The sequence below is a fragment of the Portunus trituberculatus genome, chromosome 29 (genome assembly GCF_017591435.1).
Source record: "Portunus trituberculatus isolate SZX2019 chromosome 29, ASM1759143v1, whole genome shotgun sequence".
NCBI lineage: Eukaryota > Metazoa > Arthropoda > Malacostraca > Decapoda > Portunidae > Portunus > Portunus trituberculatus.
Window position 1 is genome coordinate 5,479,794 of NC_059283.1, and position 22,712 is coordinate 5,502,505.

The 22,712-nt window shown below is 41.8% G+C and overlaps 2 protein-coding genes across 2 annotated transcripts in view; one reads left to right on the forward strand and one right to left on the reverse strand.

Annotated features, from left to right (window-relative positions):
• Positions 1–3,983, forward strand: part of LOC123510420 (melanopsin-like) — an 85,166-nt gene extending 81,183 nt beyond the window's left edge. Inside the window, exon 9 of the mRNA XM_045265595.1 lies at positions 168–3,983. Within this exon, the coding sequence (XP_045121530.1) occupies positions 168–881 (714 nt within the window). The 3' untranslated portion in view covers positions 882–3,983. The remainder of the gene's footprint in view (positions 1–167) is intronic.
• A 5,734-nt stretch (positions 3,984–9,717) lies between these two features.
• The window catches only part of LOC123510419 (choline O-acetyltransferase-like), a 68,753-nt gene continuing 55,758 nt past the window's right edge, over positions 9,718–22,712 (reverse strand). Inside the window, 2 exon segments of the mRNA XM_045265594.1 lie at positions 9,718–13,112; positions 17,118–17,318. Coding sequence (XP_045121529.1) covers positions 12,906–13,112; positions 17,118–17,318 — 408 coding nt within the window. The 3' untranslated portion in view covers positions 9,718–12,905.

Genomic DNA, 22,712 nt, shown 5'->3' on the forward strand with positions numbered 1-22,712 from the left:
GGCTAGGCTCCCACACACTGTCAGCATTGTAGTATATAAGCAGGCTGTACAAAGCCATGGCTTCAAATGACAGCGTGTTAGTTCCTTCAGTGGTGACAGGAGAGAGGAGAGGGAAAGACACCAGCACGGTGGTCACTACCTAATCCCACGCCTTTCCCCCCCCCAAGGCCTGTGGCAACTACGACCCGTCCACCTCCTCGCTTGGGCCGCTTCTGCAGCGCAACGCTTCCTCCTCCAGTAATCCTACACTGGAGCGCAGCCGCCGCAGGGACACGGCGGGCTCCCCGGGCAGCAAGAGCCTGGTGTCTCCGGTGTCTACAGAGATCTACCCTCGCAAGAGCCTCTCCACCTACAGCTTCAGGAGCATCTCCAAGAACACCAAGCTGGACGAGAAGATCGAGGCGCTGCACAAGTCCCGCCGCGACAAGTGCCACCTGGAGCTACGCACCACGGCACTTATCGAGTTGCCCGCCGCGCCGCTGCCCAGGCCGCCCTTCTCTCTTAGTTGCTCCTTCAGCACGGGCCTTGAACGAGTCAGCCTGTGCGCGCAGCGCTCAGCATTGTGGAGCACCTCTCAGATGCCGCCCGCGCCTGAGGACCAGAATTGCTCCGCCGAGGAGCCGCCATCGGTGGAGTCCCCGCGGAAGAAGGCTAAGACCTGCACTAGAAGCCACGGCGGCCTGCCCACCGCTACAGCTACCTGCAGGAGCAAAGGGCGCAGCAACAGTCTGCCCAACATGACTCAGAGCTCCTGCGACAGGAAGCTGGACGGAAAGTTCTCGAGGAACGTGCTGTTGCAGCTGTTCCAGGGCAGGATTCTGCCGGGCGCCCGCCGCAACAAGAGCAGCTCGTCCATCTTCCACGATGACGGCAAGGTGTGAGGCGGCGGCGACCTGCGAGGTGCCATGACGGCAGCTCAGAGCCCTGTCTCTTGGAAGTGTTGAGGCACGTAGGCCCAGCAGGACAGCGTCGCCAGCCACGGGTGTGGCGGGGCGCGGGACGGCGCCGCGAAGTGCAAGACTGGGAGGCCCAGAGCGGCGTGGTGAGGTGCGCACCACATGGCATGACGCACAGCAACTGAAGGTGGGGTATCCCGGCATAGTTAGGGCGTGACCATGTGATATTAGGTCAAGGTCACGCCGCGGGTTGCCGAGGCGCATTGTGGCGTGGCGGTGAGGTGGGTCACTTCAGGGGGGCTGGGGGACGGAGGGGTGGCGGAGAGGAGAGCTGAAGTAGCCACATCAGATTACATATATTTTTCTTCCTGTCGCTCTCTTGCTATAAATATTCGCTATATTTTACTAAGGTGTTGCTTAATTTGTTGTACTTGTAAGGAAGTAAGGTTAACAGAGTAAGGTAACAGAGTACCTAATTAATGTTAGGGGGACAAGGGCGCGTCGTTTGTACCACGTGGCGGGCGAGGAACTGTGGGGACGAAGGGAGTCTGTTTCTAGGATGCTTTTCTGTGTTATACATTTAAGACGGCACCTCCGTGAGAAGAGGACACCACGCGACGCCCTAACAGTGCTAACTTATGCACTTCAGGTCGCTGGAGATGACGCACGTCGAAGCGGAGACAATAATACCGTAATGTTAAGGCTAAGGTAAGCAGGAGAAGCAGGACCAGTGCAACACAGACACAGACACAAGCACAGCCAACCCATGCTCGTGTTACTTTCCCTTGTCTTTCACGTGACTTTCAACCTTCCCGCTAGCTCCTCCAGGCAGGACCAGGCAGGACCCTCAGTGGTCGCAGCGCCAGCAGGACCAAAGCACCGTCAACCTCCACACGAGACAATCTTCACCATCGCCACACTTCATCACCGTCGTGACTCTTCAATTGTGATACCAGAACGAAAAAGAATAAACAATTAAATACTCGTTAACCTTGACAAGCTTGACACGAGGCCTCAGGGAAGACTTGCTTCACACGCCTTGCTTCGCTCACTTGACTCCAAAGCTTCGAGCGGCGCTCTATCTTGGGTCCGCCTCCTCCCGCGTATTACCTCCCGCTCCTCCCGCCGCGTGTGTTATGAACGATTAGATTCCATCCTACAGAGGCGCAAGAATCCAACCTTCCTGCCAAACACGGCGGGCGGCGCGGCGAGGCATGGCACGCAGTAAAGCTTTGGAATCGACCCGGAGATTCGTTACTTTGAATCTTTGTGAATCGAGGCGCGAGAAAACCCTGTGGTCTCGATGGGGGAAACTTGCTTTGTCATGACTAACGACTTACCTGTGAAGTAATTAGGCGTTAAGGCTGCCGGCATATCACTGTAGAGGTGTAAGGATCTTGGGGGAACTCGACGCTTCCGAACGAAAGTAAATTAAGAACAAATCTTGATGAAACATTGAATGGACTTAACACTTTTTTCCTTCCTTCATATATATTTTGTGTGGTGATCTTTTTTTTTTTTTCTCGTATCGTTTCGTGAAGCATCTGTGGCGCCTCGACACGGCAGAGGCAATAAACCATGAGTGGGTCAGTGAGATAGGAGTGAGTGGAGAGTACGTGTGTGGTGCCGTGCTGGGCTGGAGGAGATCAGGGCACGGCAACTGGTGATCTTCCTACCCGGGACAGACAGGTAAATGTTTCTTTTTTTCTTTCTATTTTTTTGTATAGGGGTACAAAAATCATAAAAGGTATATTGAAGTGACAGTTAATAGAAAAAAAAGAACTGAATTAATAACCTAAAATTAAAATGTCTTGCAGCCTTTTGAGTATCTAGAAATGAACCGTTTACTGAAGGCACTGCACGAAGTCTCGACACTTCTACAGGAAAGGAAGAAATTAAGAGTATACATTTTAATTATCTATCCGGTAAAGAGATTAAAGGTGATTGGAACAAGAGAAATATCCTAAGAGTGCTTTATGTTTAGGAAAATGTCTCAACACGCTGTGAAGTTGTTAATTATCTATAATATAGAAATATCAAATGAAAAAAAAACTTTCCACTGATGCGCCAATCTCTACAGGAAAAAAATATCCAAAATTTAAGTGTCTTGCAACGTAAATATTCGGAAACTCATTATTCATGAGAGACAAGATTTTAGTACTGTCTTGATCCGCGCATTAGACCGTTCAGGGCCAGATACACTTTTAAAGCTTCACAAAATCATAACTACGAAAAGAGGAAACGGAGATACAATAGTAGTTAATGAATAGTTAGAAGGTAATACAGTTTTAAAATGTTATCCGAACTGAGCTAATGTAGTAAAGGATTAAATTGACGAAGCGGACCAAAAGAGGGAGGGACGGTGTGGGAAAATGGGAATTCTGGAGTTTGGAGAGAGAAAGATATGGGGGAGGGGGGCGCTGTCTGTCCATTGCTAGTGCTGCGTGATGTACTTACCACTACAGATAAGATGTATGTACGTGTGTCGTTCAGTTACTTATGTACTGGTGGTGAAAGTCGTTCTTGTAACCTGACGTGTCCAGTAGCGAATAAAATGAATGAGTAATGTCTTAGTTTTACATGAGGAAACTGAATAAATAAATAGATACAGGGTGAAGGTTATCTGTGAATGAGTGAAGGAGGGAATGGATGTACAGATGATCGATGCCTGAGTGAAATGAATGACTAGTTTTACATGAAGTGACAATGAATAATTTAGTTGTACCATTGATAGGGTGAAGATTATTAAGGTGAATGAATGAGTGAATAAAACAAGACACATAACAGTGAATAAAATTCATCCTGTTCACTTGATGAATATTCACATACAATGAATATTCTAGAGATACGGTGGAGAGAATAAAGGCTAATACTTGTGAATTAATGAATGAGTGAATAGGTAGAGGTGATGAATACGAGAATAACCTTCGTTACCAATTAACATGGCCAGCATGACTGACTACCAGACGTGTACTTGCAGTTTTTTCGCCTTTGTGTTTCGTTTCGTGTTGATATAACGAAATGAAAACGAAAAATGTACCGTGTTGGAAAAAAGTTGTGAAAAAATAAAGTTATATGGATGAGAAATTATATATTGTTTGTGTTTAGATGTATAACCACTGACACACACACACACACACACACACACCTCTGGTTTGAGCGCTGGCTTCACAAACCAGAAGACCGGGGTTCGATTCCCCGGCCGGGTGGAGATATTTGGGTGTGTCTCCTTTCACGTGTAGCCCCTGTTTACCTAGCAGTGAGTAGGTACGGGATGTAAATCGAGGAGTTGTGACCTGGTTGTCCCGGTGTGTGGTGTGTGCCTGGTCTCAGGCCTATCCGAAGATCGGAAATAATGAGCTCTGAGCTCGTTCCGTAGGGTAACGTCTGGTTGTCTCGTCAGAGACTGCAGCAGATCAAACAGTGAAACACACACACAAACACACGTGCGCGCGCGCACAAGGGAGCGGTTGAGATGAGTAAAGGCGGCGTCACACTAGCACTTCCGTCGTCTCAGGCGATTTCCGTCGTTTTTTACTCTTCTGTCAACACTTTCTGTCGTCTTGAGTCAGACGGAACGCATCGTTTTCGTCTAGCGTCAATTTTTAGTCAAAATAAGAACTATGGTTTCTAATCAACACTTTTATTAAAAAAAATTTTTTTTTGTTAAGGTGCGTCCACACGATCTAACAATGTTCGACGGACAAAATTGTTACCATTTACCATTGGAAAGCGGAAAGGCTCATGCTGCATAGTGCAATTTTTTTGGCCTTGTTTTTTTTCTTGTGTACCATGGTAGTGATGTACTGCACCAGTCGTCCAAGGCCACACACTGACTTAAATGCCTGAGTTACCAACGGACATCACCTTCGAACATTGTCCACCGGTCTTTGCCCTGTGAGCAGAGTTGAAACGGTGGTAAACAACCTCATCTGTTACCACTGCCAGATCCACTTCCATCGTTTCACCGCTTATGACGTCATCCTGCTTCTCCTGTGATATGGTAACGATTTTGTCCGTCGAACATTGTTCGATCGTGTGGACGCACCTTTAAACGGAAGAATGCTATTATCATGATAGAAGAAATTTAAATAAGTTGATGAACATATATTTGTATACATATTTTTTTCGTCTAGCCTATCAATGAAAAGTTCCTTAGTTGTTTGTGTACACTTCCTGGGGAGTGCGAATGTGCGACGCTTTTGAATATTTCCAAGGCAACTTCCAAGTAGCTGGCCAAGATGAGCAGTTATGTTATCTGTCAGTGGACAAAACACTCTGAAGAATTTCTCATAGAGAGCATTAGAGGTCACCGTTGCCTTTGGGATCACAGAACAGCTGATTACATTATAAAGTGCAAAAAAGCCGCGGCTTGCTGGGGTGAATGAGGAGCCATGTTTGTTTACAATCGACAAGCGCGGCAAAGGCGGAAGCAAGCTTGTGTGTGACGGCCACCGTCTGCAAAAGTTGACAGTCGTCAGAAAATTGACAGAAAAAGAAGACGGAAAAGTGCTAGTGTGACGCCGCCTTAAGGTTTGCGTGATGGTGTGTGTGTGTGTGCGTACGTGCGTGCGTGAGAGACCATTGGAAAGCGGAAAGGCTCATGCTGCATAGTGCAATTTTTTTGGCCTTGTTTTTTTTCTTGTGTACCATGGTAGTGATGTACTGCACCAGTCGTCCAAGGCCACACACTGACTTAAATGCCTGAGTTACCAACGGACATCACCTTCGAACATTGTCCACCGGTCTTTGCCCTGAACGTGACCTTGAAAAGAGGGTGACTGGGTACGTGTGTGTGTGTGTATATGTGTGTGTGCCGGTACGGTTTGTGTATATACTGTATTATCAAAGAAGTCTGTACAAAATTCGTGTGTGCGTGTGTGTGTGTGTGTGTGTGTGTGTGTGTGTGTGTGTGTGTGTGTGTGTGTGTGTGTGTGTGTAAACAAGTACTACTATCACTACTTGTGTGTGTAAACAAGTACTACTACTACTACTATTACTACTACTACTACCACTACTACTATTACTACTACTATTACTACTACTACTACTACTTCTTCCTGTCAGTCACGCTCCGTTTTTTGTCACGCTCCGCTCTGTTATTTGCTCACAAGTATCACTGGAGAAAAAACAATAAAGGGAAAGAAAACGAAGACCTAATCGCTGTCATTATTCAACCTACCTCACATTTTCTTTTCTTTTTCCGAGGTGTCTATTTTTTTTATTGTTTTTTCCTTTTTACTTTTTTTCTCTAGTCTCGTGAAGTATCGCTGCTACGCTAGTCTCTCTCTCTCTCTCTCTCTCTCTCTCTCTCTCTCTCTCTCTCTCTCTCTCTCTCTTCTTCTTCTTCTTTCTTCTTCTGAATCTCTCCTTGTTTGTTTTCTTCATAATCTTTCACGTATCTTTTATAATGGCTGCTGTTGATTCTTACTGCTTCCAATGGCCGTTAAATTAGAACTTTTCACGGGTGTGTGTCATTATTAGACCCCATTGATTAAACTTTTCCAGGCCGTTTCCTGATTTATAGGCATCCCTTCAGCTATTCTCCCTCCTCACCTCTCACTCACTCTCCCTCCTCTCCCTCCTCTCCGGCCATTTATCCCTCTCACCCATCCCATTAATACATAACCCTTAGAAACCATAAAAGGAAAATAAACACACGAACCATTCTTTTTTTTTTATCTCCTCTATATATTTATATATGTACAGTTTTATCTACATCAGTTAACACTTAGCTACAACAACAACAACAACCACCACCGCCACCACAGCACCGTCAGACACACACACGGGACAGTCAGGGTCAGCCGCGTCCGTAACTGGTGGCGTAGCAAGGGCGTCTCAGGGTCACTCAGGGGAACACACCGCCTACCCCAGTCCCTTCTGCCCGTGACAGAAAGTGCCACAGGGAAAGGGGAGGGAAGCAGTGCGTATCTAGACCTGTCCACGCGCCACGCCAGCCCACCCATGCCTCTGTCTACCTTACACTCGCACATACATATACATAGCCGTGCCTCTTCGTTATATCAGGCACGAGACTAAGCCATGCACGCACACACGCACTCACTCTTGCACAGGACAACAATAGAAACACCTTTAAAATCTTCCAATACATGATCAACAATTTACGTGAACATCCATTGAAACAATCACGCCTCATCTACGAAACACCAAGTGGATGACGAAACATGACGTAACACTGCTGCGAAACACTTAAGTCCGTGCTCTGAAAAACTCTGTTCTCTCACCACGACTACTTTCAAAGGCTGCAGAGATGATTAGCCAGGTTCTTGAGGGTGTTTCTTCTGTTAGCCATAAAGCACTTAAGAAACCAGTGATACCTCATCTCACGTTTAATTTATTTGCCAAGGAGGATACAGAGACGGTTAGCTGGGTTTTTGAGAGTGCGTCTTCTGTTAGTAATGTAGAAATCTTGATAATTTGACACTAGAATCATAAAAACACTTAAAAAAAAGGCCGTGTCACCTCATCTCGTCATGTCTATTTCTCGAGAGTGTTTCGCTGGTCAGTAATATAGAAATCTGATAATCTGTCACTGGAACCATGAAAATAACCTTAAAAAGCCTGTCAACTAGAGGGTTCTCATAAGTTTTCTCCAGTCAATAATGTAGAAATCTTGATAATCTGTCTCTAAAACCATAAAACACCTTCAAAACACTATCAACTAGAGCCTTTTGAAAGTAATGGAGAGTTCTCATGAGTTTTCTCCAGTCAGTAATGTAAAAATCTTGATAATCTGACACTCGAACCATGAAAACACCATAGTGAGAGTTTAGTCAACTAGAGTCTTTTGAAAGTAGTAGAGGTGTGACGCAGAAGAGTTTCAGAATACGGTCCTCGCTACAAAGACTCGAAGGGACTCGAGACAAAACAACGGTACTGTGAACATGACTAGAGCGGCGGGGACAGACCACAGAGGATACAGTGGCAGCCCCGCCCGGTGATAACAGTGAGCGAGGAACACAACATACAGAGAACAGAACACCAGAACACAGAACCACAAGACGAGATCAAGTCACATGTCATAGAACCTCCAGAGAGAACCAAAATATTGATCACTACGGACTCATAAACTTCTCGTAAAGTCTGGGAAGTGTCTACGTGGTATAATCTAGATCAACATTGGGTACTCGTGCCTCTACGCTACCCGCGCCTACCTCAACGATACTACGGAACCACAACCTCGTGAACCTCAGACTAGTATTCTTTAAGAGTACGTGTGACGCTTAACCCTTTCACTGCAGCACGTAACACCTCACGAGGCTGAGGAAGTGACAGCGTTCAAGAAAGACAGAAAAGAAAACGATGTATAAAGACAAGATAGAAAAAAAAAGACGATATACAAGAGAGAAAAGAGCAAAACAGGCACAAGAGAGAGAAAAATTAAGAGACAATTTACACGAAAGGGGGAGAAAGAAAAACTGTGTATAAGAGTCAAAAAGAAGACTCGCAAAGAAGACAGGAAAAGTCAAGTACAAGAGAGAGAAGATGAAAAAAGAATATGCACAAGTGTAAGAGAAAAAACGTATGAATGAGAGATGAGCAAGACACGAATTACAAGAGAGAGAAAGGGGAAAAAAAGATAGACAAGATCGAGAAAGAGAGAAAAAAAAGAAATTATAGATCTTTGAAAGAAAGGGGAAAATAATAGATCCTTGAGTCTCTGATGTATAGACACCAGAACAAGGAGGAGTAATGGTTAATAGTTTACTTAATAGTCAAGGTGTGCCAGAGAGCAATAAAGAAGCTCATTAACGCCAGGTAACGCCCCTCACTCCCAGGTGCTCGTCAAGGGTGCTCTGGGGCAGAATAAATGCCCATCTCATATATTTCCAAGCGTAACAAAGACTGATAACAAAATAAGGGATGCCGCCAGGAGCCATCAACCCTACACGTGGCAGTCCCTGCGTTAAAGCTCCCTGTATAAAAGATTTTTTTTTTTCTCAACAACGCAACGGATATGTCACTGATATTCACGTGTTTTGATGATTATTTCACCTTCAACGTTTTCAGTGTTAAGTAAAGGATATATATATATTGATTTATCTGATATATTTCTCTTTCTTATAGGGAACTTTTGAAGCCCAGGAGAGTAACAACGCTTTTTCTAATCCGATACAGAGAGAGCGAAGGAGAGAAAGAGACAAAGGCAAAGAGACATAAAGACAAATGGAGGTACATGGAAAGATAGACAGACAAACACGTTGAGAAGAGAGCGAGGAAGAGACAGACAGACAAGGAGACATACAGACAAATGGAGATACATGAAAGGCAGACAGACAAACACGCTGGGGATACAATCACACACACACACACACACACACACACACACACACACACACACACACACACACACACGAATCTTGATAATTATTTGCGACAAGCGAGGCCAATACACCTGAATTGGCAACACCTGGTCTGGCAACGCCTCGGGAGGAACAATGGAGCGAAACACGAGACACTTAAAATTTTGGATGACACTTTTGTGAGACTTGACACTTCACTGGGCCTTTTTTCTTCTTCTTGGTCTCTGCTTCTCTCTCTTCTCTTTTCTAGTCTTTTGTTTCTTTTAGCCAGTGTTCCTCTTACATAAATAAGAGTAACTTAACCCTTTCACTATGATATGCAACAACTGACAGCTCTAAAAGAAAATCATGGAATCTCTCTCTCTCTCTCTCTCTCTCTCTCTCTCTCTCTCTCTCTCTCTCTCTCTCTCTCTCTCTCTCTCTCTCTCTCTCTCTCTCTCTCTCTCTCTCTCTCTCTCTCTCTCTCTCTCTCTCTCTCTCTCTCTCTCTCTCTCTCTCTCTCTCTCTCTCTCTCTCTCTCTCTCTCTCTCTCTCTCTCTCTCTCTCTCTCTCTCTCTCTCTCTCTCTCTCTCTCTCTCTCTCTCTCTCCACATATATTTTCTTAACGGGCACTTACAAATCTCATATACGAATCTCAAGTTTCAAAAATATTATTACTTGATTTTTTTATATAAACTTGATTTTTTGTATAAACTTCAAGAGAGCGAGGGCCGAGGGAACGCAGCCGCCAGCCCTTAACAAATTGCATGGTTTCATTCTTGTATAGTTTCTCTGGTAAAATATTTTGATAATTAACATTCTCCTCAACTGTTCAGACATTTGGACAAGTTGGACGGGAGAGGTGGAAGGAAAACACAGGAGTAAGGAGTAGAGGCGAAACCAGTCGGGAATAAACTCAACTCCTTACACCTATTTTTCCTTCCACCTCCCCCCTCCACTCTCCTCAACGATAAAATATATATATCTACTTTTGATAAATGTTTAATTATATGTGTGTATGCTTTGAGGTAAAATAAAGATGGAAGATAGGGAAGTTAGTGGATAATGAGGGAATAAAAGATGATTTGATGGTTAGATTGTTAGATTAGATGATAGTAAGATAGAAATATGTCATGTCTTGTTAGGTTAAGTTAGATTAAGTTAGATGAGGTCATGTTTTGTTAGGTTAGGTTAGGTTAAGTTAAGTTAGATTAGGTCAGCGTTGAGTAGATTGTGTCATGTTTAGTGAGGTTAGATTAGGTGAGTGTAAATTATGTTATGTTACATTACGCTAGGTTAGAGTAAGAGTAAGATTGAATGAGATTAGGTCAGGTTAGGTTTAGAAGACAATGTAAAGGATTGTAAAGGATTAAATAACATAAACAGTATCAGCATTTCTCTTTGAAGCGCGGACTAACACTGAGTATTGGATCTCCACCTTCAGTATCAACAAAGGCTCGAGGAGGGATGCATGTCTTTTTGATCTCTCGTCTCCTTGCATGTCCAACCATCCCATTTTTTCCTTCCTACAATTCTCTACCACTGGCAAATCCGAAGGTTCATTTAAATTCCCTCCCTCATATTTTCAAGCTAATCTTTTCACGTCACTTCTTCACATGTCCTATCAAAATTTCCATTCCATGTTTTCATTCTTTGTTTTCCACCTCATATTGATTTTTCCAGGTTTCCTTTTCTTAAGATCTATTTTTCTAATCTTCCATCTTTTAAATACTTCCCGTTTTTTATTTAGATTCTTGATTTCATCTCATTTTTTTTTTTTAATCCTATACTTAATTCTGTGTTTCATTCGGATTATTTCATTCAATTTTGCTTATTATTCCATTCATATCGTCTTGTTTCATCCTATTTCATTATGTACTTCTCCTAGATTCTACTGTTTTGTCCCATGTTTCATTTGTAACCTATTCTCATTATTCCATCCATTTCCTATTTACTCCATTCCGTCTTTATTCTCTCACCCAGACCAAATTGTTCACCTCCACTGCAAGTCATACATCCTTTCCTCCTCTCTCACCAATAAGCGTCATTTTTACATCACTCTAAGCTCAAGGAATCCAAACTATTCCTCACACCTTCACTCATTTCATCATTCAAACACGTATAGTTCCCACCACGAGTCACTCCTGTGGTCTTCACGTGATTCGCTCCCTTTTAAACACACACAGGTTTGCCCCTTAACGCGCTTCCTTCCCTCCAAGCAAGTCAGGAGAGGTTACTGTGCTCTAGGGAAACACTGCACATTATTGCTTTGGTATGTCGATAAGTGAGTCATGAATTAGAGAGATTGTGTTACTTATTTCTATTTTAATCTTTGGTTTACTTATAATACCCAACACAGGTTTCTTTTTTCCGCACTTTATCTTTTATTCTTTACCTGAAAACTCCTTAGGTAGTCAGTGATATATCTGTCCTTGGTTTGTCATGAATTAGAGAGACTGCGTTACTTATTTCTATCTTAATCTTTGGTTTACTTATAATATCCAGCACAAGATTCTTATCCCGCCCTTCCAATTTTATTCTTTACCTAAACACTCCTTACGTAGTCAGTGATATATCTGTCTTTGGTTTGTCATGAGTAGAGGGACAGATTGATTATTTTCATCTCTCTCTCTTTTGTTTACTTATAATACCCAACATAGGTTTCTCATATCATCCTTCCTCTCTTATTTACCTAAAGCTACATAAATAGTCATAGATATATCTGGCTCTATCTTTGGTTTAAATATAATATCCTAATGTCTCTATTTATCTCACTATTTCACTCTCCTAGCCACTTAGATATAGATAGATATATGTATTTCTACTTCTCTTTGGTTTTCGTGCAATACCTTCACTTGCATACTCTCTCCCTCTCATCCGTCTGTAACTAAGTATATATAGATGCATATACTTCCAGCTATCTTTGGCTTCATAATACCTTTTACTTAATTTCTCTACTCTTTCACTGTCCTTCCCCTCATAAATACACTTGTTCTTTGGGTTAAGTTTCCCTTCTCTTTCCCACCACCCACCAATCTCTCCTTCCTTACTCCGAAACCCTATAGCCTCTTTAGTAATACTGTCACGCTGAGTATTACTTTCCCTCCACACTTCTATAGCTAATATATTGCTCTGCGACGAGACACATACGGCTAGTGACAATCTGCTGCTATCAGGACCTCTTTAACACCTCTATATTGCTAGCGTTCTTCATGTTACTGACAGATTAGGTCCTCCCTCCTACTGGTTACTGGGCTATCTAGGACCCTAAAGAAGCCACAGAAAGTCTTGGAAGGGTCAGTGAAATGGTGTTGAATCCCTTTACAGATTCCCTATTTTTTTTACTCTTCAAAGGAGTAATTGAGTTTGAAATTCCTCATTTATTATTCTGGCCCAGTAAAATGCGACTGGCTGCCTACAAAAAGAGTGCAATTCCTTTATTTTATTTTCTAAGTCAGTGAAACACTACTGAATCGCTTTACTGAATCCCTTTAGAGCCATTCAGGATAAATCGCCTTTCTACAGTCACTTTGGAATCACGCGGGCATGACAAATGGCGGTCTGAGGCAGTACAGGGGACGTATATAGGTTACATTCTACAATCCTATAAGCTGCCAGATAAGTACAGGTGCACGACGACACCTGAGGAGTTCCTAAGGTGCTATTTGACCGATGACTAGACACTTGCCTCGCTCCACACTCCTTACTTGGCTCGATCCCACAGCAGAGCTCCCATTTCATCCAAGGCTCGTTCCAGGTTCCTCCCAAATTCGAGAGTGGACGTTTCCTCGCATGATTTAAAGGCGGAGAGGCAGAAGATGATGTAGTCTGGGTGTAGGTTGTAGGACGCCCCGTAACCGTCAGGAACCACTGGCCCGTAACCCATCCAGGAGTCTGATAGAGTGGTCACCTGCAGGGAGGGAGAGAGAGGAAAGGGGTGGTTAGTGAGTGGTATGATGGACTGAGTTAGGTTAGGTAAGGTGAGGTTAGCTTTGGATAAGTTAGGTGAGGTGAGGTTAACTTTAGTGAGGTTAACTTTAGTGAGGTTAAATTTGTGAGGTTAGCTATGGTGAGGTTAGGTTTAGTGAGGTTGGCTTTGGTTATATTAAGTTTGGAGAGGTTAGCTTTGGTTAAGTTTGGAGAGGTTAGCTATGGTGAGGTTAGCTTTGGTGATGTTAGCTATGGTGAGGTTAGCTTTGGTGAGGTTAGCTTTGGTGAGGTTAGCTTAGTGAGGTTAGCTTTGGTGAGGTTAGCTTAGTGAGGTTAGCTTTGGTGAGGTTAGCTTTGGTGAGGTTACGTTTGGTGAGGTAAAGTTTGTGAGGTTAGCTTTGGTGAGGTTAGCTTTGGTGAGGTTAGCTTTGGTGAGGTTAGCTTAGTGAGGTTAGCTTTGGTGAGGTTAGCTTTGGCGAGGTTAGCTTTGGTGAGGTTAGCTTTGGTGAGGTTAGCTTTGGCGAGGTTAGCTTTAGTGAGGTTAGCTTTGGTAAGGTTAGCTTTAGTGAGGTTAGCTTTGGTGATGTTAGCTTTGGTGAGGTTAGCTTAGTGAGGTTAGCTTTGGTGAGGTTAGCTTTGGTGAGGTTAGCTTTGGTGAGGTTAGCTTTGGTGAGGTTAGCTTAGTGAGGTTAGCTTTGGTGAGGTTAGCTTTGGTGAGGTTAGCTTAGTGAGGTTAGTTTTGGTGAGGTTAGCTTAGTGAGGTTAGTTTTGGTGAGGTTAGTTTTGGCGAGGTTAGCTTTGGTGAGGTTAGCTTAGTGAGGTTAGCTTTGGTGAGGTTAGCTTTAGTGAGGTTAGCTTTGGTGAGGCTAGCTTTGGTGAGGTTAGCTTTAGTGAGGTTAGTTTTAGTGAGATTAGCTTTGATGAGGTTAGCTTTGGTGAGGTTAGCTTTAGTGATGTTAGCTTTGGTGAGGTTAGCTTTGGTGAGGTTAGCTTTGGCAAGGTTAGCTTTGGTGAGGTTAGCTTTAGTGAGGTTAGCTTTGGAGAGGTTAGCTTTGGTGAAATTAGCTTTGGTGAGGTTAGCTTTGGTGAGGTTAGCTTTAGTGAGGTTAGCTTTGGTGAGGTTAGCTTTGGTGAGGTTAACTTTAGTGAGGTTAGCTTTGGTGAGGTTAGCTTTGGTGAGGTTAGCTTTGGTGAGGTTAGCTTTGGTGAGGTTAACTTTAGTGAGGTTAGCTTTGGTGAGGTTAGCTTTGGTGAGGTTAGCTTTGGTGAGGTTAACTTTAGTGAGGTTAGCTTTGGTGAGGTTAGCTTTGGTGAGGTTAGCTTTAGTGATGATAGCTTTGGTGCGGTTAGCTTTGGTGAGGTTAGCTTTAGTGAGGTTAGCTTTGGAGAGGTTAGCTTTGGTGAAATTAGCTTTGTTGAGGTTAGCTTCGTTGAAGTTTACATTGATAATATACATCGCTAACATCCTCTACACCATCTCTACACTCAGACACACACCACTACACTTCGACAAACCATTCTACACGCGTCCACACACTCCTACACTGCTCCACGCTCCTCTGCAGTCCCGCTTCACCCCTCGACACCCATTCTTCACCCCGGTCAGACACCCTCACCCCTCAGCCGCTCTCCTTCCTGTCTCTAGTGTGGTGGTATTGAATTATTCCTCACACATCTATTTCTCTCCGTGTTTTTTATGGGTTTCCGAGTCTTGAAACCTCTTGTCCTCCTCTTGATTCTTGCCTCTTGAATCCTCCTATCCTTCATAAGACTCTTCTCTTTCTCCTCCTCCTCCTCCTCCTCCTTTCCTCCTTTTCATCTTTCTCCTCTTATTCTTCTTGCTGTTCACTCTCCTACCATCATTACTACTCCTACAACTATTACTATTACTATTTTTCATTCTCTTTCTCCTCCTGCTCCTCCTCCTCCTCCTCCTCCTCCTCCTCTTCATCTTTTCATCTTATTCTTCTTGCTCTTCCCTCTCCTGCCATCACTACTACGAATGCTACTATTATTATTTTTCCTTCTCTTCCTCCTCCTCCTCCCCTTTGTCTTTTGTCTTCCTTTGTCTTCCTTTGTATTCCTTTGTATTCCTTTGTCTTCCTTTGTTTTCCTTTGCATTCCTTTGTCTTCCTTTGTCTTCCTTTGTCTTCCTTTGGCTTCCTTTGTTTTCCTTTGTATTCCTTTGGCTTCCTTTGTCTTCCTTTGTCTTCCTTTGTTTTCCTTTGTATTCCTTTGTCTTCCTTTGTATTCCTTTGTCTTCCTTTGTTTATTTGTCTTCTTTTGTATTCCTTTGTCTTCCTTTATCTTCCTTTGTCTTCCTTTGTTTTCCTTTGTATCCCTTTGTCTTCCTTTGTATTCCTTTTGTCTTCCTTTGTATTCCATTGTATTCCTTTGTCTTCCTTTGTTTTCTTGTCTTCCTTTGTCTTCCTTTGTCTTCCTTTATCTTCCTTTGTCCTCCTTTGTTTTCCTTTGTATTCCTTTGTCTTTTTTGTCTTCCTTTGTCTTCCTTTGTCTTTCTTTGTATTCCTTTGTATTCCTTTGTATTCCTTTGTATTTTTCCTAATTATTTCTTAATCTACCTTTTGCCTTCTCTTTATACATTATTTTGTGTTATCTCTTCTCTTTCATCTCCTCTTCCTCTTCCTCTTCTTCCGTTATCTCTCCCTCATCTATTTCTTCCTCCTCCTCTTCCTCCTCCTCCTCATCTTTTTTTTTTTCTCTATTCCATATCCTACTTACACAAAATTTTGTTAGCTCTTCCTTATCTTGTTCCTCTTCCTCCTCCTCCTCCTGCTCCTCCTCGTCTTCCCACTCGTCCTTCTCCTCTTCTTCCTCCTCCACCTCCACCTCCTTATCCTCCTCCTCCTCCTCCTCCTCCTCCTTATTCTCCTTCTCCTCCTCCTTATTCTCCTTCTCTTTCTTCTCCTTCTCCTTCTTCTCCTTCTCCTTCTCCTCTTCCTCCTCCTCCTCCTCCTCCTCCTCCTCCTCCTCCTCCTCCTCCTCCTCCTCTTCCTCCTCCTCCTCCTCCTTCTCTTCCTCCCTTTCATCATCATCATTATCCTGGATTGTCAAGGACGGAAGATATGACGTAATTGTTACGTACTGTTATATAATATCTCGTTAATTGGGCAACTGTTGTAATTTTGTAGTTGATTAAGATACACTGGAAGTCAGAAGGTGTGTGTGTGTGTGTGTGTGTGGTACGTATTTTCAGACACCTGCACTGTTTCGAAAGGCTCTGCTCGAAGCTTCATTGGGTTTTAAAGTGGTTTTTATGATTCCAGTGGCAGGTTAACAGAAGAAACAGTCTTGAAAACATAGTTAATCATCTCTGTGGCCTTGAAAAATAGTCAATATGGGAGAACAAAGCCATTCTGAGAGAGAGAGAGAGAGAGAGAGAGAGAGAGAGAGAGAGAGAGAGAGAGAGAGAGATACACTGGAAGACAGACAGAGAGACAAGGCATCTTTAATATTCATCTACGTGAAGGTTGGCTGCACGAATGTCATAAATATAAACTTTTTTCTCTCCCCTACACTCTCTTCCATTATCTCCCGTATTAATGAAGTAACTTTCTATTTTATTGGCCGATACAATTAGGGAGATTTGGTTCATTTCCTGTGACTCTGCTCGCTCTTGTGTGTTCCCTTCAGAGTACATGCAAAATTATTCTCTCTCTCTCTCTCTCTCTCTCTCTCTCTCTCTCTCTCTCTCTCTCTCTCTCTCTCTCTCTCTCTCTCTCTCTCTCTCTCTCTCCTTAGCTGACTCATTCGCTCATTCACTTTATATGTAACTAACTCATCACTCACTCACTCATTAATTAATTCATCCATTAACAAACTCACTCACTCATTAATTAATTCATCCATTAACAAACTCACTCACTTATTTACTCACTCACTTAATATCTAACTAAATAAATAAAAGATAAAGATCAGTCAGGTAGATTTTCCGACTCTCTCTCTCTCTCTCTCTCTCTCTCACCTGGCTGGTAGATAGGCGGAAGTGGTTAGCGATACGGTAAGACTCGTGGGTGAACAGTTCAGGCGAGGGCAGCCCCATCTCCTTCGCCATCTCTCTCAGGCCCAGCAGGTGGATATCAATGCCTCGCCCAAGGATGTTGTTCACCATGATGTCTGTCTGCAGTTTGAGCGCCGCCTCGTATTTAGCAAGGCGATCTGCTAACTGAGGAGAAAGAGAAAGAGACTGGAGTTATGATAGGAGGGAGACAAAGTTTAGTGTGGTATTACAGGTATAAGGAAGATTTTTTTTTTTTAACTGGCAATCAAGCGGACCTTTCTTTTATTTATTTTTTTTTTTTGTAATTTTTGTTGCCCTTGGCCAGCTTTCCCTCTTCCACAATAGAAATTAACCCTTCTAGTACCGTGACGCGTTTTCATATTCATTGTGCTTACTAGTTGGCGATTTTCTACAGCTTCAGAAACTTAAGTGGGGATTAAAATAGTGAAGACTCTGGCCATTAATCCTTTGACCTCCATATACAGCTCATGATGTAAATAAAATCGTCTAATCGTATCCAAAATTCATGGTAAAAAGCGTTAAGGTGTTAAGAGGATGGGAGTTAGCAATGAAAGGAATGAAAGTGGAAGGTTTGAGAGAGGAGGGAGAGAAAGGCTGGAGTGTGACAGTGATGGGAGAGACAGGAAGTTTTGTGTGATAGTAAAGGTATTGGAAAGAGAATTAAGAGGAAGGTCGTTAGCAACTGAAGTAATTATAAGGTTTTAGAGAGAAGAGTGAGGAAGGCTGGAGTTGTCACGGTGATAGAAGAAAGACGGGAAGGTTGGTATGATAATAACCCCTTCAGTACTGACACACATTTTTACCTTGTGTGTGATTAAACCATTTTATTGACATTAGGAAGGGTCTATCGAGGGCAGAAGATTAATAGCCATAGTCTTTATAAATCCCCACATGAATTTATAGTTGTATAAAATCACCAAACAGTAACCAGAATGAGTACGGAAATGCGTCATGGTACTGAAGAGGTTAAAGGTATGTTGGTGAGAATTAATGATTTTTGAGGAAGATAGGAAAATAGTATAGCAGTTGGAGTGACGAAGATAGTGAGAGGAAAGACAAAGAGGGGTTGGAGGGATGATAAAGGCAGGATGAGTGACAAAGAAAGACGGTTCTTGGTCTGAGAAAGCTCTGAGAAAATTTTTATAAATGTGAGAAAAAAAGGTGACCATAAATAGAATGAGAAAATGACAAGAGAGAAAGAGAGAGAGAGAATTAAGAAGGTCTGAGAAGGCGAATAAATCAGAAAATTTTGAGAAGTGTGAGAGAAAAAGGTGCATATAAATAGAAGGAGAAAATGACAAAAGAGACAGAATTAAGGAGAAAGTCTGAGAAGGCGAATAAATCAGAAAATTTTGAGAAGTGTGAGAGATTAAGGTGAATATAGATAGAATTAAGAAACGACAGGAGAAATTAAAGGAAAAGGTCAGAGAAACCAATTGAGAGAGAGAGAGAGAGAGAGAGAGAGAGAGAGAGAGAGAGACAGAGACAGAGACAGACACAGACACAGACACAGACACAGAGACAGGGACACAGACCGAGACAGATAGGAGAGAAAAGACGAATATAGACAAAATTACAGAATTATTAGAATATAGAACAAGGAAGAAAAAGATATAGAAAGCGACTAAGCAAATGAAAAAAAAGAAAAGAAAAAGAATTGAATAGCCGCGCATATATATACCTTCCTAATCACCCTATTCACTCTAAGAAAGGTCATTATAACATTTTCAAGGTAGTTTCTGGCACGTGGGAGGTAAAAATGGGATGTGCTTAGGCCTAATTCACCCTATTTAGGCCTCATTAGGTGCCGCAAGTAAGGGAACATCTGTAATGAGAGGAAATGAAGAGGAACATTCAATTCAAGAACTTCCTGGTTCCTTTTCTTTTCTTTTTTTTCTTTTTATTATTTTTCCTCTCGACTTGTAAGAGTTAATGAGGTGTAATAAGCATGTATGGGTGGATTCTCTCTATCTCTCTCTCTCTCTCTCTCTCTCTCTCTCTCTCTCTCTCTCTCTCTCTCTCTCTCTCTCTCTCTCTCTCTTTTCTCTTTTTCTCTCATTTCTCTCTTCTTTTTTTTCTTTTTCTCTTTTCTCTCTCTCTCTCTCTCTCTCTCTCTCTCTCTCTCTCTCTCTCTCTCTCTCTCTCTCTCTCTCTCTCTCTCTCTCTCGCTCTCTCTTCTCTTTTTCTTTTTTCTCTCATTTCTCTCTTTTTTTTTTTTCTTTTCCTTTCTCTCTCTCTCTCTCTCTCTCTCTCTCTCTCTCTCTCTCTCTCTCTCTCTCTCTCTCTCTCTCTCTCTCTCTCTTTTTTCTCTTTTTTCTCTCATTTCTCTCTTCTTTTTTCTTTTCTCTTTTCTCTTTTCTCTCTCTCTTCTCTTTCTCTCTCTCTCTCTTTCTTTCTCTCTCTCTCTCTCTCTCTCTCTCTCTCTCTCTCTCTCTCTCTCTCTCTCTCTCTCTCTCTCTCTCTCTCTCTCTCTCTCTCTCTCTCTCTCTCTCTCTCTCTCTCTTTTCTCTTTTTCTTTTTCTCTCATTTCTCTTTTTCTTTTTCTTTCTCTCTCTCTCTCTCTCTCTCTCTCTCTCTCTCTCTTGGTGTATCGAAAATCTTTAGTAATCTGTCGAAAATTTGGTTATTTTTCCAATATTTTTTCTTCACCGGACGAGAAGCAAAATTTGTGTGGCATGTTCATCATTTTCTCATTTGTATATTTATTTATTTATTTATTTATTTATTTATTTATTTATTTATTTTGTTTAGCGTGAAATATTGTCATCATAATTTACATTTTTCTCGATTTTATTCTTTCAGGCAGCAAAAATATGGTTGGACATGTTTTTTTCTCTTCTTCCTCTTCAAAAATATGGTTGGACATGTTTTTCTTTCTTCTTCTTCTTCTTCTTCTTCTTCTTCTTCTTCTTCTTCTTCTTCTTCTTCTTCTTCTTCTTCTTCTTCTTCTTCTTCTTCTTCTTCTTCTTCTTCTTCTTCTTCTTCTTCTTCTTCTTCTTCTTCTTCTTCTTCTTCTTCTTCTTCTTCTTCTTCTTCTTCTTCTTCTTCTTCTTCTTCTTCTTCTTCTTCTTCTTCTTCTTCTTCTTCTTCTTCTTCTTCTTCTTCTTCTTCTTCTTCTTCTTCTTCTTCTTCTTCTTCTTCTTCTTCTTCTTCTTCTTCTTCTTCTTCTTCTTCTTCTTCTTCTTCTTCTTCTTCTTCTTCTTCTTCTTCTTCTTCTTCTTCTTCTTCTTCTTCTTCTTCTTCTTCTTCTTCTTCTTCTTCTTCTTCTTCTTCTTCTTCTTCTTCTTTTCTTCTTCTTCTTCTTCTTCTTTTCTTCTTCTTCTTCTTCTTCTTCTTCTTCTTCTTCTTCTTCTTCTTCTTCTTCTTCTTCTTCTTCTTCTTCTTCTTCTTCTTCTTCTTCTTCTTCTTCTTCTTCTTCTTCTTCTTCTTCTTCTTCTTCTTCTTCTTCTTCTTCTTCTTCTTCTTCTTCTTCTTCTTCTTCTTCTTCTTCTTCTTCTTCTTCTTCTTCTTCTTCTTCTTCTTCTTCTTCTTCTTCTTCTTCTTCTTCTTCTTCTTCTTCTTCTTCTTCTTCTTCTTCTTTTCTTCTTCTTCTTCTTCTTCTTCTTCTTCTTCTTCTTCTTCTTCTTCTTCTTCTTCTTCTTCTTCTTCTTCTTCTTCTTCTTCTTCTTCTTCTTCTTCTTCTTCTTCTTCTTCTTCTTCTTCTTCTTCTTCTTCTTCTTCTTCTTCTTCTTCTTCTTCTTCTTCTTCTTCTTCTTCTTCTTCTTCTTCTTCTTCTTCTTCTTCTTCTTCTTCTTCTTCTTCTTCTTCTTCTTCTTCTTCTTCTTCTTCTTCTTCTTCTTCTTCTTCTTCTTCTTCTTCTTCTTCTTCTTCTTCTTCTTCTTCTTCTTCTTCTTCTTCTTCTTCTTCTTCTTCTTCTTCTTCTTCTTCTTCTTCTTCTTCTTCTTCTTCTTCTTCTTCTTCTTCTTCTTCTTCTTCTTCTTCTTCTTCTTCTTCTTCTTCTTCTTCTTCTTCTTCTTCTTCCTTTACTTCTTCTTCTTCTTCTTCTAATCGTTATTACTATTGTTATTAGTAGTACTATTATTATTATTATTATTATCATTATTATTTTGCTTCTTCGTTTTCTTTTCATCTTTTTTTTCCTCTTTTTTTCTTGTTTCTTACTCTCTTCTTATTCCTTCCCTACTTGTTCCTTCTTTATTTCCTCTTCTACTTCCTCCTCCTCTTCCTCCTTTGTTCTATTCCTTCTTGTTCCCTGTCATCCTTTCCTTTCCTCTCTTCTTCCTACTCCTCTTCCTTCATCTTTGCTTTCCTTATTCTTTTTTCTTCTCTATTTCATCTTCTTTTTTATTTTAATTCGTGTTATCTTCCCTCCTCCTCCTTCTCCTCTCCCTCCTCCTCTTCTTCCTCCTCCTCCTCTTCCTCGTAACATGACGCCAGCGGTTCAAGTTATCAGTGTATTTCCTCATCAAAGTTTGCTTTTAAAACAATATTAAAGCGAAGCCTAAGAGATTGGGAGGTTTCAAATATTGGTACCTGAAAAGCAATACGAGGAAAAGAAGAGAGCGATAAGTGGAGGAGGAGGAGGAGGAGGAGGAAGAGGAGGAGGAGGAGGAGGAATACATAGGAAAGACGAGTGACAGGAGGCCTTGCGACCTATGACGAGGTCACTCGTTTACTAAACTACATGTACAGAAGCTACATACTTAGTAGGAGGTAAGGATAGAACAGATGAAGCTCCTCCCCACCCACCACTCCCTCCGGCGTCACCCGGCAAGAAATAAGACGAAAAATACACCCCGATTGCTGAGAAGGACAATCGGGGAAATTTACAGGAAAGATGGGAAAAAGAGAGTACTAATGTAACTACTACTATCGCTAAGAAAGAGAGATATCTAGTGTAACTACTACTATCGCTAAAAGAAAAAAAAATTATCGGAAACCATTTTCTTTATAAAACTTGTCTAATTTACTTTTGAACGTAGCTACCGTGTTAACTTGGACGACGGACGCTGGCAGCTTGTTCCAGTGTTCAACTATTCTTACGTTAAAAAAGTTTCTTCGCAAATCAGTATTAAATCGCTGTCCTTTAAGCTTCAAGCCGTTATTTCTCGTTACTGATTGCGAAAGCTCAAAAAGATTTTCATAGTCGATCTTATCTATATTTTTAAGTATTTTAAACGTTTGAATGAGGTCACCTCGGATGCGACGATCTCTGAGGGAGAACATATCTAGTCTTTTGAGACGTTCTTCATATGACAGGCCACGTATTCCGGGGATTAGTTTCGTTGCTCGTCTTTGAACGCTCTCTAATTTATTAATGTCTTTTTGATAACATGGAGACCAGAACTGAACCGCGTATTCCAAATGCGGTCTCACTAATGATGTATAAAGACGCGTTATGACTTCAGGTGTTTTATAATCAAAATTACGCGCGATAAATCCTAAAACAGTGTTAGCTTTACGACTAGCGGCCGAACACTGTGCAGCACATTTTAAGTCATTTGTTATGAGTACTCCCAGGTCCTTTTCTTCAGTGAC